Source organism: Rissa tridactyla, chromosome 1 (genome assembly GCF_028500815.1).
Source record: "Rissa tridactyla isolate bRisTri1 chromosome 1, bRisTri1.patW.cur.20221130, whole genome shotgun sequence".
Taxonomy (NCBI): domain Eukaryota; kingdom Metazoa; phylum Chordata; class Aves; order Charadriiformes; family Laridae; genus Rissa; species Rissa tridactyla.
In genome coordinates, this window is record NC_071466.1 from 186,351,893 (window position 1) to 186,368,629 (window position 16,737).

The 16,737-nt window shown below is 39.1% G+C and overlaps 1 protein-coding gene across 3 annotated transcripts; it reads left to right on the top strand.

Annotated features, from left to right (window-relative positions):
- Positions 1-462: 462 nt before the first annotated feature.
- On the top strand, positions 463-16,343 carry PUS7L (pseudouridine synthase 7 like). Of its 3 annotated transcripts, XM_054199735.1 has the most exons (10): positions 472-554; positions 830-1,773; positions 2,460-2,619; positions 4,222-4,417; positions 6,008-6,106; positions 7,645-7,726; positions 9,047-9,324; positions 11,070-11,123; positions 11,758-11,947; positions 16,014-16,343. In XM_054199735.1, exons 1-10 carry the CDS (start codon positions 472-474, stop codon positions 16,061-16,063), a joined length of 2,136 nt encoding a protein of 711 aa, XP_054055710.1. In that variant the 3' UTR covers positions 16,064-16,343. The 3 variants fall into 3 exon arrangements, with proteins under 3 accessions (XP_054055717.1, XP_054055710.1, XP_054055700.1); XM_054199742.1 differs by lacking the exon at positions 16,014-16,343 and having other exon boundaries at positions 463-583; positions 11,758-13,291; XM_054199725.1 differs by lacking the exon at positions 16,014-16,343 and having other exon boundaries at positions 11,758-13,292.
- The last annotated feature ends 394 nt before the right edge of the window (positions 16,344-16,737 follow it).

Here is a 16,737-nt window from a genome sequence, read left to right on the forward strand (position 1 = left end):
CCTGTATGTCGCCGCAGGCCTCACATGTCGCCTCAGACCCGACACCGGCCGTCCCCGTCCCCGTCCCCCTCACGGCTCCGCCAGCCGCTTCCCGGCCGCCCAGCGAGGCGAGGCCCGGCCCGCGCCGCCCGCCCCCTCCCCCAGCCCCGACCGGCGGCGGGAGCCGCGGGAGCCACCTCCCCGCCCCGCCTCTCTCCTCGCCCCCCCCAAGCCCCCCTCTCCTCACCTCCCCGCCGACCCCCGGCGCTTCCCGGCGGCGCCCACGACCCCGCCCCACTTCACGTCAGGCGCTCCCGCCGCATCACTTCCCCTTTAAGAGGGGGTGAACCCACCTCTGACGACGCTAGGCGTCACCGAGGGGTGGCGCAGGGGGAGATGGCGGCTCGCTGAGGAGAAAGCGGAAGCACTCCCCGCCCACGCCGCCTTCCCATAGGCTGCCCGCGAGATACCCCGCCCCCTCCGGCGCGCCCCATGGCTGGTCGCGGGGAGGGGGGTGGTCTCTTGCTCGTGTTCCCCGCGCGCCTGGGGAAGTTGGTACCGTCCTCGGGCCCCTGGTACCGTCCACGGGCCCCTTCCCTCGTGGGTGGGTGGTGGCGCCCCCTGGCGGCGGCGCGCGGGGTCTGGGTGTCGCGCGCGCGGGGTCTGGGTGTCGCGCGCGCGGGGTCGCGCCGTTGGAGCGGTCCGTAACGGCCGTTCGCGGCGGGAGCGGGGCCGGCGGTCATCGCTGCGTCCCTCCCCGCCTCCCTCCTTGCCATTCAGCAGCCTTTTCTTTAATAGTTGGATATTTTTGCTTCTCCTCTCCCTGTGTTTTATCTCCCCCCCCTTGCAGGTGCGGCGGTTTCTGGCCGGGAGGAGGGGCAGGCGGGGCAGCCATGCTGCCTTCCCTCAGCTACCTGACGGGTCACACTGGCTTCTGCGGTACGATCAAAAACTCACCCGGTGACTTCGTAGTAACAGAGATCGAGGTGCCCGAACGCGCGCTTCGGGACGTCCAGGCTGAACGGCCTCAGAAAACAAGCGAAGCGCCACTAGAACAAAGTAGTGGGTGCCCGCAGCCACCCAAAAAGCTGAGAATGGAGCCTCCCGGCCCGTGTGCCGAGGGCTGTGGTGGTGGCGGTGGAGCTCCCAGTCCATCAGAGTGTCACCCAAGCCTGGCGGGAGGCAACTGTTTTGCATGCCCTGACGAAAACCAGCGTGAGGGCGAACCCAAGCTCAAACCTGGCCTTGGGGAAGTCAGTGTATTGGACTCCTTGCTAGGCAAACCCGTGAGTGAGCTGCTTAGTAAATTTGCGTGTGATCTGAAGGGTGCATGGGACTTGGAAAATAATGGCGATTCCAACACTGGGGAGTTCTCGCTGGGACCTATACTGGACAAGAAAAAACGAGCTGATTTACACAGTGCTGTTAGGCAGAAATTCCCCTTTTTAGTCACTGTTACAAAAGGCAGTGAAATGACTGTGAAAGGAAATGCTGATTACAGAGAACTTTGTCAGTTAGTGACTGAAAAGGAAACAAGTGATTTCTTTAAATTTTTAGACGCAAAGGTAGAAAATTCGACATTTTGTTTTGAGCCTGATGGAAACAAAGAGCACAGAAAAGTAGTTCACCACTTTATCAACAGAAAATTTGGAAAACTTTTAGAAACAAAGTCTTTTACTGTGACAGATGTCAATGATCAGCCAAATATGTCAATAACAGTACGATTTCGAGAAAAGAGTTGGTCTGGAAAAAGATCTGCTGGTGGTCTCCACGAAAAACAAGATCTTTATACAGGTAAATACTACATTTTTAGTGAAAGTATCAAGTATTATGGTGTTCCTTAGTAAGACTGAGGCTCGGAATAATTTTTATGATATATAGGCCTGGTTGATGCATTGTTTATGGTGAAATAAATCATTATTAATGCAGCGTCATTACACCACTGGAGAATGAGATGGATGAATCAGATTACTGCAGTGATTTTACATAAACCATTTAGTGATAATGGTTACAGTTCTTTTGGTTGTAGTACAAACTCTGTGTCATTCCCTCTGTGCTACCTTTCCCTTTAAAGTAATTGGAGGATTTTAGAAGATGCATCTAGATGTTGGACAAGTTACTAAGGTCAAATTTGATTTATGATCTCATTCCTTAAAGCAGTTGGTTTCTGATACAGAGAATGTTTCTAGCAATAAGTCAATACATGCTTGTTGAATTGTGTTGCATTTTATCAGGTGCTGTTTGTAAAGGGAGACGGGGTTTCTGGTTGTTCTAAAGAGGTTCTTGTATTGTGTCTTTATTTTTCTCTTTCAGTACCAAAAAAGTCCCATTTCCTTTAGTTTTGTGGGGTGGGAGGACGGTTTCTTTGCAGTATCCATACTATTATAGTTTGAAGGGAAGAACCTGCCCATTTGTCATGTCAAAACACGTGTATGATTTAGAAGTGCAAATTCCTAATAATTCTGAGATGATTGTTTCAGCTTTCACCCTTCAGAAAGAAAATCTAGAAACACTAGAAGCAATCGGCTTCTTGGCTACTGAACTTGGTGTTCTGCCTTCAGACTTCAGTTACACTGGCATCAAAGATAAAAAGGCTATAACTTACCAGCCTATGGTGGTGAAGAAGGTGACTCCTGAGAGGTACATACAATCTGTGTGCATTCACATTTTTTTATGTGTTAATAAGTATCAATGTGGTACAATATTCTGAAATGTTATTGATTTGTCTTTCCTTTTCCTGTATTAGAGACCAGTGGAAATGGCTTTAATATTTTGTGGCTTTAGGGAATATACAGCTTACCGTTGAAGTCCCCCAGTGTTGGAATTTATGTCTTGCCTTTCTCTGTATTTTTCATAATACGAGTATACTATATCCTCTGGCACAGCATCCTTCCAGTTCATGCTCATGGGATCCACTTTACAATTTCTTAAATACCATCCACAAGTGGGAACTGAGAAGAAGCTTATACTATGTGATGCAACAGATTTCCACATACTATCAAAGTACTGACTTGTGGTCCACAGACAACAACTTAAAAGCTTTACACAGCTACAAAACTGAAGTAAATAATTACATACATACTTTGGACAAATGCTGTCCTTGAGTGTTTGGCATCAGCTTCTATTGTATTGTCCAGTTTAGAAACATGAGACTAAATAAAGAAGATACCACCAAACCTGGGGGCAGAAAATACATTCTGAATAATGTGTCAATAATACAAGATGTGCCGTTCCGTTCCTTGTCTTTGTTACTCTGTGTAGCCAGTTCAGTGGGTAAAAAATACATATTAAGTTCTGCCATAGTAACAATAAAAAATTGCTGGGGTCAAAACAGTAACTTACTTCTTGTTCAGCTTCTAACTTTCTAGTGGGTTTTGGTCTTAGCAACAAAGTACACTTTACCAATAAAGGAAAGTAGAATTTATGGTTTTAGGATTTATTAGTAACATAAGTATCTATCAGTAGTAAAATTCCACTGCAAACTGGGCTATAAGGCCAGTTGTTCAAGAGATATTAGCAAAACTTCGCATTAATGTTTAAATGATTAAGCAAAATAGTTAAATGCTTCCAAGCCACTAGCATAACATGGAAAATAAATAATTTTTATAAATAAATAATTTATAAAGTTATTAAAGTATTGGTTAGAATGTAAGCTCTTATGCTGAAAGTTGCCTTTGATTTGAATGACTATTACTTACACATAAGAACAAAGAGATTGAGTGGATACTTTAAAGGCCACATACTTGAACTGTCAGCTGTGTTTCCAATTACAAGCATGTGCAAGCATACCCAGAGAATCAGTGTGCTGAGTTTGTTTTTGTTAAGGCTGACCAAGAAAGAGCAATTGTGTTTTGGAGTCTGCTAGAGCACATTACTTTTTTTTTTTTTTTTTAATGAAAAGCAGATTTTTAGGACCAAAGAGTAAATTACTTGTTTTTCAATAAAAAATGCAAAATTCAGTGGAGTTGCCTTGAGAAAAGTCAATTAATTGCTTCATTCTAATATCTGTCGAGCTGCAGAATGTAAGTGCAAATGAAGCAAACATTTAGAAAGTATTTCTGGACTATAACTCAATTTTAAGTCTTCTATCTCTGCATTTGATTTGGTTTTCTCATAATTACTTTAAATCCCTTCTTTTTATTAGTGTTTTTAATTCTAGCGCAAAGGTGAAGATGACATTTATTACAAGTTGGATAGCTTTAGTAGAGGATCGTTCATAATTTCTCCCAATTATTTGTGCAGGTTGAAAGAAATTGGAAGCAAAATGGAAAAAAAGGGCCTGAGAATACTCAACATACATTCAGCATGCCAACACCTTAGACTTGGTCAGCTGAAGGGCAATCACTTTGATATAGTTGTGAGAGATCTCAAATGCCACAGTCATGACTCTTCTGCAGATTTGAAACAGAGAATATCTGAAGCAATGGAAAATGTTGAGGTAAAAAAGCCAATTATGGTTGCCAATAATTAACAGAGTTTTAATTCTGTTCTGTAAAAAAAAAACAAACGTTTTGATGTTTTTTGCTATTTTATGTCTTTCCTGCATTACTTAAGGAATCACAGGAGTAAAGCTGCCTTCCACAGAAGGACCGTAAGTGAATTCATTCTGTGTTACAGGCTGCAGACTCTAGAGTGGTGCAGCAAATGAGTATGAATATATGAGCTATTACTTCACAGACCTAAGGCCAACTGAAGCGACGTGTTTCACTGTGACAGTGTGAAAGAATATAGATATACACATCAGCTGGTTGCCTTTTTTTGTCACATGAGGAACATGCATGGTTGGCTCAGATGAAAAACTTTCATGGAGTAAATACATGACAAATATCCGTAGCAGAGAAAGAAGATCCCCTGAAATTTCGTGGATTTTCATTGCTGTTATCCTTAGTCCCTGAAGAAAACCCCATCATCAGACGTTCATAAACCACTGAGAAAAGTAAAAGAAAATCATGGAAAAGAAAAACTTCAGGTGTTTTGTGCAGCACTAGTTTTCTTGCCCTATCTTTCTAAGCAATAATGATTATAAAAATTATTTTAAGAAGGTTAATCCAGGAATAGAGACTTGAATGAAAACTGCCCAGTGTGCAAAAGCAAAATACATTATATGTACTGTAGAAAACTTTGGAAATTAATTTTATGATTGAAAAAACATTCTATTTTAGTGCTTTTTTCTCTCTCTCTGCTTCATCTGGCTTTTTTTTTTTTTGCTATTTGGAAAATGAACACAAATTCTATGATGTGTGTCTTGCTTTATTAGATGTAGCATACTGGTCAGATGGTGAATGACAAAAATAGCATGTGTGTTAATCCAAAATACTGATTTTTTCATCTCCCACGAAAACAAAATCGCATATGGGAGCTAAGGATGTCCAAAGCAAGGGTATGTAATTTGAACGGAATAACCATTTCCAAAACAAATACCGTGTGTTTTTTGCCTGTCTACTCCATGCATACTTATTATATTCTAGAAAAGGATGTTCTTATTGGGTCACATGACTGTGATTTTACTTCCCACATGTGACCTAGAACTCACCAGGAGACTCCCAATTAGCAGAAGTGCTCACTCTTGGTCTTTACTATTGTAGTAATAATGCAAATGATCTCATGTGAAAAAGGATTAGTATTTTTAAGAAAAAATGTCCAATATTGGTTACTGTTCATTACCTGTGCTATGCTACGTTTGCTTGAGTAGAGATTTCATAATTTGTCACATATAAAAAGCTTGACTTGACCTGTTGTATTTATAGTAATTTAATATATATTAATAATTTTGTTTCCTTTACCTATTTTTTTACGAAAGTAAAGACAATGATAGAACTTGGTTGTCTTTTTAGATGTTTCTAAATTAGGTGCTAAAATAGTGGGATGAATCGTAAGTTACAATTTTGTTACATATTATTTCTGATTAAAAAACCAGTTTGTACACATTTGGGATGTAAATATAGATGTACGTGTGTTGTATGCTTAGTCTTACTAATTCTACCTGATACTTTCATGCTTTTAACATATTTATTCTTTATTATTCTAGACAAAAGGTTTTGTAAATTACTATGGACCTCAGCGATTTGGACAAGGACAACATGTTCAGACAGATCAAATAGGATTGGCTTTACTGAATGAAAAAATGGTATTTTAATTTTGTAATTTAAGTAGTTACTGTCAAGTTGATTTCACATTACTGTTGCAATGTCTAGCGCTGGAGTTGACCTTCCCGGTGAATAATTTCATTTGTGAGATAAACCCATATGTGTGCTGGAAGTAATTGCCAAAAGAGTTTTGACAACAACATAAGCATGAAGACACTGAAACAAAAAACCTTTTTTAAACAGCAGGTGCAGCTTTAAATAGTTCAGGAAGTGATTTTTCTGTCTATGATTGGTATGTGATTGTGATGGTCATCATGCCACTTGACAGGAAAGTGGCTGCATTCCATACAAGATTTGAACACTAAAATGAAGCAATCTTTATGCATGGTCCTGATTGCCTCCTAACTTGTAGCCTCTTTCTCCTGATGGGGGTCAATATACTTCTTTAAAATGTCACAAGATATTACATAGGATCATATGAAAGGATTTGCTTTTTCAATACCACAGTAATTTATCTGCTATATAGAAGAGATTGCTGCTTTCCATTATCCCTTGGCTACTTTCCCAAACTCTTAGTTCTGAGTGATTGCTCCCATGTAAGCTAAGGAGAGCTTATTTCTTAAGTAATAATTCATAAGATAAGAGTAATATACTTTTCAATGTATATGGAATAGTACTTGGCACAAGTCTAAAACAGAATCAGACACTACAAAGTCAAATGAATACTCCGAGTATCCTTTTCTTCTAATCTTGTTTTGATCCTGAGAAAAGTCAGTAAAACTTATCCTCCAAATATAAGAAGAATCGAGATTTGAGAGCAGCCCATGAAAATTACTGTTGATGTATCTGACGTTTTGAATTTGGGTATGCCAGCAGTTGGTACCAGGTGCCAGTCCCTGAAGAGTAATGATTTACATTTCTAGTCTCAACTCAGGTGCTTTTTAATTTAAAACACATAGGAACTACTATTCCTATTAAAATATGCCAGTATGTGCTTGCACAGTCCAATACAAAGGATGACAAGAACCAGATGTCACAGGTTGGTGTGCTAGCAAATTGTGTGGCTCCACTGGGTTTGCAAGTAGCAGAGGTTAGTGCAGTGTTTTCCCTGTCACAGTGTCATCTAACCTAATACAGAACAGTATAAAAAAAAGAAAGATTGTTGTCTCTCTGTGTGAGACTGTGGAAAGTGTTCAGTCTAAACTTTGTATGAAACATACAAAAGGGAAAGAAGGAACCTTTCTGTTCAGGATAGAATCATGGCATGACGAAGTGGAGGAGTTCTAACTGGATGTTCAAAAAGGGTGACTGATTTCTCTTAGAGCTTTGAAAGCTGTCTTGTGTCTTCTGGGTGACTAAAACCTTTCTTTAACCTGAGAAGGAACACAACAACATTGATTTACTGTTCACAGCATCTTCTGTGAAAGGGGGAATTTGACCTTAAAGAACTGATACTGATAAATTTTGAGAGAATGCAGAATGTGTTAACACAGAATTGGATGCATGACTGTCTGTTTAGTTGACAAATAGTTATATTTAAATGCAAAACAATATAAATTATTAATATTGTTCTTTAAAGGTGAAAGCTGTGAAGTTATTCTTCACACCTGAAGATACAGATGACCCTGTAAACAACGCAAAAAGATACTTTCTTCAAACTGGTATGTCCAGTTAAATTGTCTGTATATTTATTCAGGGTTGGTTTTGTGAGGCAATAAGGTGTTGCTGCACAGAGAGATACTTTTTATTTTGCTACTGCTTTGTACCACTTAATAGCTTATTGTGAAGAACTTGCTAGAGTTGCGTGGTTAAAAATTAGATGAGGATGAGGCCCTAAATATGCAAAATAGTGGAAAACTAGGGTACTTCAGATGCAAGATAATATAGAAAGAAATGCTGTGTAGCATAATGCTGGAAAAGACTAAGTTAAGTTTATAAAAGCCGTTTTAGCCTCCTTCCATCTGTCTGCTTTTGGAATATAAACTTCTCCTCCCTAATAAAGGAAGTATACAGGAATGAGACATGCAATTCGTACTCAGCATTTACCAGATGTGGGCATCAAACCTTCTGAATTTTCTGTAACAATCTTAGCTCTTGGTTTTTGCACCTTCGGGCTTTGCTTTTACATCTCTTTAACTATGTATCTCTTCCATGCTTTCCTGTGACCCACCTCTCTGTCTTGAACTAAAATCAACAAAATACGTCAAAGGCAGGAGTATGCTGAGTAAAGTGCTCTGTTTGTCATATTTATTCTTTTTATCATTCAACTTAACTTTCTCTCCAAAATTAAAAATTTGGAGTTGCTCTCAACTTCAAACATATTTGTTATTTTCAAATATTCCACATCTATTAGCTTGCTTGTCACTAGATTGACAGAACAACTATGATATCTAGCTTCCAGAGACACAGGTATGTTTCATGTCACAAAAAAGGTATGATGACTCATTCTGTGCTGTACATTGCTGTATGGTGCATGGAAAGACATTGATGTGGACTCTGAGAACAGCTGCTTGCCTTTTCCTGAAAGCAAAAAGTAAAAGGCTATGCCAAAGGCTTTGTCAGATAATCACTTGTAATGAGAAAATATGTAAACCATAGAATTTTAAATATACAACATTTATATAATGTAGTACAAAACTGATTAAGTATATTTTCGTCTTGCTTGAGGCTCAGACTTCCCAGTGGCCAATGCAAAAAAAAAAGCAAACTAGGCTGAATAAGTGAATGACAGCTAGTTTAGTTTATACTGCATGGAACAGATTAGAATTCATGGGACTGTGCTGATGAGCCTCTAAGATGAAATGTGTCTAACATGACACATTGAAGGAAAGGGAATAATAACTTAAAAGTCAGCATAAAGAGGTTAGACGGACACTGTTTTTCCCTACCTGATTATTTAATTTTCTTAAGTGTATTTTTTCCTGACTGGTAATATTTGAAAAATCAGAGATTACTTATATGGTTGTTTTTGTTTATATCAGAAGATGCAAAGGGTGCACTCGCGATGCTGCCAGAATTTAAAGTGAGAGAGAAGATGTTGCTACGAGCTTTAAATCGCTATGGTGTAAATCATGAAGGTTGTACCAAAGGATGGCTCAATATTCCTCATTCCATGCGCATATTCTATGTCCATGCTTATTGCAGTAAAATTTGGAATGAAGCAGCATCATATAGACTGAAGATTTATGGCTCAAAAGTTGTTGAGGGTGATCTTGTCTTCTCAGAAGAAAGTGATGAAAGCGTTTCCCTGAATGACAAGGTGAGTCTTCATAAAATAGTTCTTTAAAAAAAGAAAGCTTAATGCACTTGAATACATACTCAGACGTACTCTAATGCTTTTATGTTTTTATTTTGATTCATTCATTAAAATTACTATTAGTGACAAAGATGAAAAAAGTGATTTAGCTTTTTTTGATTTACCGTAAATAGATGTATAAGCTAGATGTATATTAGCAACTTTTATCTGTTCCAAGTGTTCATTTTATTCAAGTGAGAGGAAGGAACAGAATGTCAGAATTGATATATGTAAGAATTTAGCCTTCATCATATATAATGGTCTTCTTAGGATCTGACTGGGGAAAACCTTCAGAGTGGACTCTGGGTGTCCCTCTGTTATCAGTCAGTGCAAATCCGAGTCTTGCTCTCTTGGTCAGACCTTCCCATTATATATATTAATGAATGTAAGCCCATGGTGAAAGGTGGCCTCAGACTGAACTGGTAATCTTGTTGCAGCTCACAGGCAAAGCGTGTAGCAGAATTTCACTTACACAGGCAATTAAAACAGATTGACAGTGGGTCTAAACTGTTAGCAGTCATTCAAAAAATGCAGCAGTCTTCTTGGAAAGCAGTAAAGGGCGAGAGAGTGTTTCTGCTCGCCCACAGCACAGCCTGGGTGCTGTGCGTGGAGCCAAGGGTGAGCCAATGAGCAGAAGACAGCAGTGGAGTGTGGAGTGTGGAGTGTATGCTCGTTCCAGGTCTTGGCACGCTGAAGTCCATTCTGAAGGCATCTCTTCTTTCAGAGTTTGCATACCTTTTTCTTAATTGTGAAAGCAGTTTAGTCTCTTCTCCCAAGTAGCAAGTGATAGGACAAGAGGAAATGGCCTCTAGTTGTGCCAGGGGAGGTTTAGGTTGGATATTAGGAAAAAATTCTTCACTGAAAGGGTTGTCAAGCGTTGGAACAGGCTGCCCAGGGAAGTAGTTGAGTCACTGTCCCTGGAGGTGTTTAAAAGACATGTAGGTGTGGCGTGTAGGGACATGGTTTAGTGGTAGACTTGGCAGTGTTAGGTTTATGGATAGTTGCAATGATCTTAAGGGTCTTTTCCAACCTAAATGATTCTATGATTCTATCTTTCTCCTGATCATCAGATAAATCGTAGAATTTTGCAGTGTTTTACTGGCTAATAAGTAGATGTGTGCATAGGGAGAATGTATCTCATTTCTTTTTGCTGAACATCATAAAAATTTGAAAGCAAAAGCACTTGGCAGGTAACTGAATAACCTGCAGTGCCTGTAGAGTGGCTTCTGTTTCCATTGTGATTTTTCTTTGATAATATTTTTGACAGTGAATGTTAATAAAACAAGCAGATAAAATGTAAAGCAGAGGTAGCAAATTCAGTATTGAGTTACTGAGTTTAATATAGATATATTCCTATTTAATATAAACTGTTTTTCTTAGTATTTTTGCTTTTCCTGATGTAGCACGAGATCACATTGGCACGGTGAACTTCAAAGTCAAAGAACATGAGCTTATAGTGATAGATTGCTAATTATTGGTAGCTAGCATCAGTAAATATCTAATGCAATGCCATTTACCGGGAAACAGATTACTTTATATTAAGCATCTCTACTATTTTTCATACCTGAAATAGATTATTGTTCTTGAAGTATTCAAATAACCTTAGAATCCTTTACAAGCTTGGAAGTACAGTGCATAATTCCTAAAATAAAGTGTATGTTTTATTTTTAAAAAAGTTATTTCTCTTACCTTTTTAAATGTCTTGTCAGGTTCATGTAGTCACTGCTCCAGAAGAGTCAGCTAACAAATACTCTATAAACCAAGTAAGTCTGTATGAAAAATTTTGCGTTGTTGATCTCTTTATTCGATTAAAATGTTTTGTTTTAAAAATAATGTGATTAACTAGTGCAGTCTTCTTCCTTGCCAGAATGCACATTAAAGAAAACACATGTGAACTAATCTCCACTCTCATAAAAAACAAGAGGAAAGAATATTTACTTTGTAATGGAAATAAGTACAGTGTCATTTGCAGTATGGCAATATTTATCTTGAAGCTGAATGTAAATACTTTGAAATTTTTTTCAGTCTACTGGGAAAAACAGTCAAGAGCAGTTAATGTTCTAATTTTTGAAGGTTCAGAGTGCATAGTTGTGAAGTCTTACATAGGCAACTTAACGTCTTTATCTCTGTATGTTTCCCAACAAGCAAGGAAATTCATGTTAGTATATTACTAGTTTGTTTTAGGAATCCTGATACAATGATTATTTTTTCTGCCTTAATTACATCCAAGATACCTGCCTTGCACAGCTTTATTTCACAAGAGAAGTTGTTGTTTTAATATTTCAGGCCCCCAAACACAAGATTTAGGCACATTTAAATTTGTAATCCCATTTATTTAAAGAGGAATTGGTAGGCTTTATTTCAAATGTGTTTGTTGTTCTGCTTCTTTCTTTGAAGGTGGTTCTTCCAATGGCGGGACATAGTATCAAGTATCCCAGTAATAAAGTTGGACAATGGTACCATGAAAGGCTTTCGAAGGATGAGCTGCAGATGTGCAAATTCAGAGTGTCTCCATTACAGCTGAATATACCTGGATGCTACAGACCCATTTTGAAAAATGTTCAGAATCTGTCATATTTTTTGGAAGGTAGTGAAAAAGTAATTGAAATTGAAGACGACCATCTGAATGAATCAAAAGTCTCACTTCATATATCATTTGACCTTGATCCTTCATGTTATGCAACAGTCTGTCTGAGAGAAATAATGAAATGTGACTTGTAAGATTCCAGTTAATGAAAGATTGCAGGAATGTTATACAATGGTGATATTTTACGTATAATGCCAAGAAAATAAGGAAGAATAACAGGTTCAAGCCAGAAACAGGAAAATTTTGTAGATTGAAATTCATACTGATTGGGAAGAAAACCCACCAAAACCCTTTGGAATTTTCCAAAAACATTCCAAACCCTAAATGCAAACCCTTGGATGCATTGGAATAAAGCTATGTGTTATGCCAGGCAGGTTTAACAGAACTTAAAGAAGCCATGGGCTGCAAGCGTGAATTTCATATTTGCATAGACATCTGACTTGCAAAGTTAAATCCTGGAAAAATATTTGCAGCAAACAATTGTATCTTTTATTTCATAATCATTTTTTTTAAAAAATGGTTTATACTAAATGCCGTTCAAGCAATAATGTTACAAGTTTGCAGCCTCCAAGTATCTAACCGAAAAGTTGCTATACTGAGGTTCACTAAATGTATCATGTTTTTGTTGCATTCAGGCACCAAACGTTAAAAGGTAAAAGTCCTGAGTCAACAGCAACAAGTCATCTGATACTTTATCAAACATTTGATGAATCCCTCAGCTGAAGTTAATACTAAGGATTCCAGGATTAAGTAGTGCATAGTCATTAGTTAGTGCCTGTTCAAGTAAGCTCATCAAGCTGAGGTGAGTAATTAACGTTTTTAAAAAAAACATTTATAATAAAACCAAACACCTGTTTTATTGTTTACAGGATGCAGACTTTAACCCTGTTACTGTAAAGCCTTATGGTGGCAAAAAAATGTTAATGGAACCATCCCTGGAAAAAAGCTTTTATATTTTTTCTTAATTAAAAAAACCCAAACAGTTAACTGTGATAGAATGAGTGAATTCGTGGGAAAGGGGAGAGCAGAAAATGTCATTTACCTTGACTTTAGCAAGGCTTTTGACACTGTCCCACAATACTCTTGAAACCAAATCAGCACATTATGGTCTGGATCGGTGGACAACCAGATGGGTAAAAAAGTGATTGGATGTGGCTCGGAGAGTAGTGGTTAATGGGTCATACCGTACGTGGAGTGAGTACAACTGGAGTCTCTCCTGGGACCCATCCTGTTTGATGTTTTTGTCAGCGATCTGGAGGAGGGGATGGAGGTCACCCTCATCAAATTTGCAGATGACACCAAATTAAGGGAACAAATGGATACTCTGGAGGATCAGGCTGCTCTTCAGGGCAACCTAAATATGCCGGTGGAACAGGCCAACAGGAACCTTATGGCATTCAGCAAGGACAAAAGCAAAGTGCTACCCCTAGGAAGGAAGCACCCCTGTAGCAGCCCAGGCTGAGAAGGGACAGGTTGGGGAGCAGCTCTGTGGCAATGGCCCTGGTGTCCCAGTGGGCAGTTGAACATAGGCCAGCCATGTGCATTGGCAGCAAGGATGACCAGCAGCCTCCTGGGTGTGTTAGCAAGGACACAGCCAATAGATCAAGGGAAGGGATTATGTCTCATTTTTCATCACTTGTTAGACCACATTTAACTTCTACACCCAGTTTCGATCCCCAGCACAAGACAGACATCAAAAAACGGGAGCAAGTTCAGCAAAGGGCCTCCAGGCTATCTGGGGACTGGAGCGCTTGCCATTTGATGAAAGGCTGAAGGAACTGGGATGCTTCAACCTGGAGAAGAGACAGCTTGGAAGGGAACTAACAGCAGCTCCCCACTACCTATGGGGAGGTTAGCAAGAAGTTAGAGCCAGGCTCTTTGTAGTGGTGCACAGCTGGAGAACAAGAGACAATAAGCATAAATTGAAATGTGAGATTCAGATTGTTTAAAAGGAAATACTTCACTCCTGTGAGGACAGTCAGGCAGTGGAACAGGCTGCCCAGGGGCTGTGCAGTCTCCATCTGAGGAGGTTTCCAAAACCCAGTGGGATAAAGCTCTGAGCAACCTGGTCTGAGCTCAGAGGCAACCCTGCTTGCGGAAGCAGTTGGACTAGAAGCCAGAGACCTCTTCCAACGTGGATTACCCTGTTATCCTAAACAGAGTATTGCAAGTGTTTATTCAATCTGTAGATGGCAGCATGACTTAAAACTAAAATGGAAAACTCTACTCATTTTTACTGAGAGAGAATTAATAATATAAATTGAATTCTGTTTGTGGCATCAGTCTTTCAGTTGTTGCTAACAGTTGAGTAAGATAAATGGGAGATTTATCTTAGGCTGATAAAAAGACCTAGAATTACAGGAGTAGGAAAAATAGAAATATAATTCACATGATTTCCATGCTTGTATAAAACTGTGTAGCAATGAAGGATCCAGATAATTCACTGCCCTAAATAAAAGGATTACTCTGTAGGTCTGTATAAGTAATTCTGAATTTGACCCTTAGCTTTTATACGGAAAAATAGACTGTCATGCAAACAATAGCTACAGAGCCACTGTAGGTGACTTGCAATGTTTGCTCTATTACAGTGCTTACTCTACAACTCAAGTTTATGGTATGCAGCCAAACTGCTTGAAAAATTCATTTCCCTGACACAACCCATCTGAGACAGCTTTGTTCCTGTCTCTGCTTTTCAGTATCACCTCTTCTGTCTTCCACCTGCCCTTAAAATTACCCCTCTTCTGGAAAATTATTTTTAACTCAAGTCGTTTTGGTACAGCACAGCTCAAAAAAAGAGTTGTCCTGTCACCACTGACGTGGTAAAGTGCTCTGGTGCAGACAGGAAGCTGCATGGAGTTACATGATCAGAAGAAATAAATTAGCTCTGAAGTTCCATTTAAAGAGACTATTGAGGTAGTCTTCGATGTGGCTCAAAATGACCTTGAAAACCATCTAATCACATACAAGATTTGAATACATAAAGTATTAAAAGTTGAGCCTTGATTTGGAAAAACACAGAAGGTCAGATTAAAAGGTTTTTGACTGAAAGGCATGCTATTTTAAAACAAAAGATCAGAAGATGGTGCTAAAAGAGTTCCCCTATAATCATTTTAGGCTCATTTGTCAGCACTTCTATTGAACACTAACGGGACTAATCTTCTTAAGCAAATCATTCTTTCAGCAACTTTAAGGTGAAAGAGCTAATTATGTGTGTCCATGGGTTAAATTCCTATAGTAGAAATGTCCTACTAGGGAAAAGTCAGATTAGCTATTAGAGTGTTTATATGGTAAACATTCTTCTTTCTTCAGTGAGCATTTATTTGTAATTCATTCTCTTAATCTTAGCAGCTATTTTGCAGGATTACGTACATGAACGGCTGAATTCAGAGCATTTTGTATGAGTGCAACACTCAGGTCCATAAGTATAATCTGTATAAGCAAAACATCTGTGCCCCTGCGTTTAGAAAAGAAGGTAATCATTGTGCACTGATCTGAGTTTAAGGAAAAGATTGATGTGTTAGTCATCTCTCATCTTACTAAATACTTCTGTTGCTACCATCCTTTTCTGATAAGCCTTAAAGCACTTTGCTAATACTAATGAAGACAGGTCTCTGATCCTGTTTCTAACAAAAGGGGTTTTAAGTTCAATGGCCAGTTGATTTTTTCAACACAGATGATAGATAATTGGGCATTTGAATGGGAAAATGCAAATGTTCTTAATCTGTGAAATCCTATTACTTGTAATTCATTACAAATTTGACAACTAGTATTAACCTCAATGAGAATGTACAAATTCTCAGATCTTTCAGAATGAGATGGCTTAAAATTACATTCCTATCATAAAGTCAGTTCAGAAGCCAGGTATATGTGTGATTATTGTGCCAGCTCACTTATTAAAACTCCATTAACTCCTCTCTTAGTGTCAGTGCCTGTCAGCTGGGGATTTGACCTCTTACACCCAGCTGATGAGCACAAACCTCTTTTCCTTTCTCTTGCAGAACTTCTGCCCATAATAAAAGCTCAAGGGAACAAGCTGAGAAACTATTAACACTTTGCTGTCTTTCAGTCTACAGTCAAGCCTTGCAGCCCATTGGTTCAGATCTAGATTTCTTTTAGAGGAAATGAAACCAGAAAGTGAGCTCCAGCTGCATACCAAGCACACTCTGCATCCAAATGGAGAAACAAGGATCCAAACTAGAGGCTGGTCATTTGGAGAGCTTCAAACCCTATACATCGGTGTGTTGTATTGTGGAGCCCAGACACCATTTAGCCCAATGTAAAACCACTGAACCACGTGTTGTGTAAGTACAGGGGCTTCAATGCTCCAGTATGTTCATCTGTTTCTGTCACACCAAAAAGCCTACTCATGTAGACATTGCCTGAGAATGCTGTGTTTGCAAGGAAAGCAGAATCAATGAAGTCAGGTGTTTGCACCATCTGAAGTTACTTTATTCTGCTCAGCAGAAGTCAGACTCTATTACAGAATCTATTACAGCAGTTTAAATGTGTTTTCAGTTTATACACAAATGCTCCTACCTGCTTAGAACAGTGAGGTTTTTAATTAGCTTTAGAAATGATAGATTTAAAAAAAATATTCTATCTGTCTTTCAGAATGTTCCTACACTTAAAAACCCAGGACATCTTCTCCTACCCCCAGCAAAAGGCACTGTGTCTTTTTATCTTCACATCTCTACTGAAATCATTAATATCTGTGTTGAGCTCCTAAGCCAAATTTCAGAAGTCTGCATAAAAAGAACTGTAATAATACATGGCCAAATCATTCACTTGTG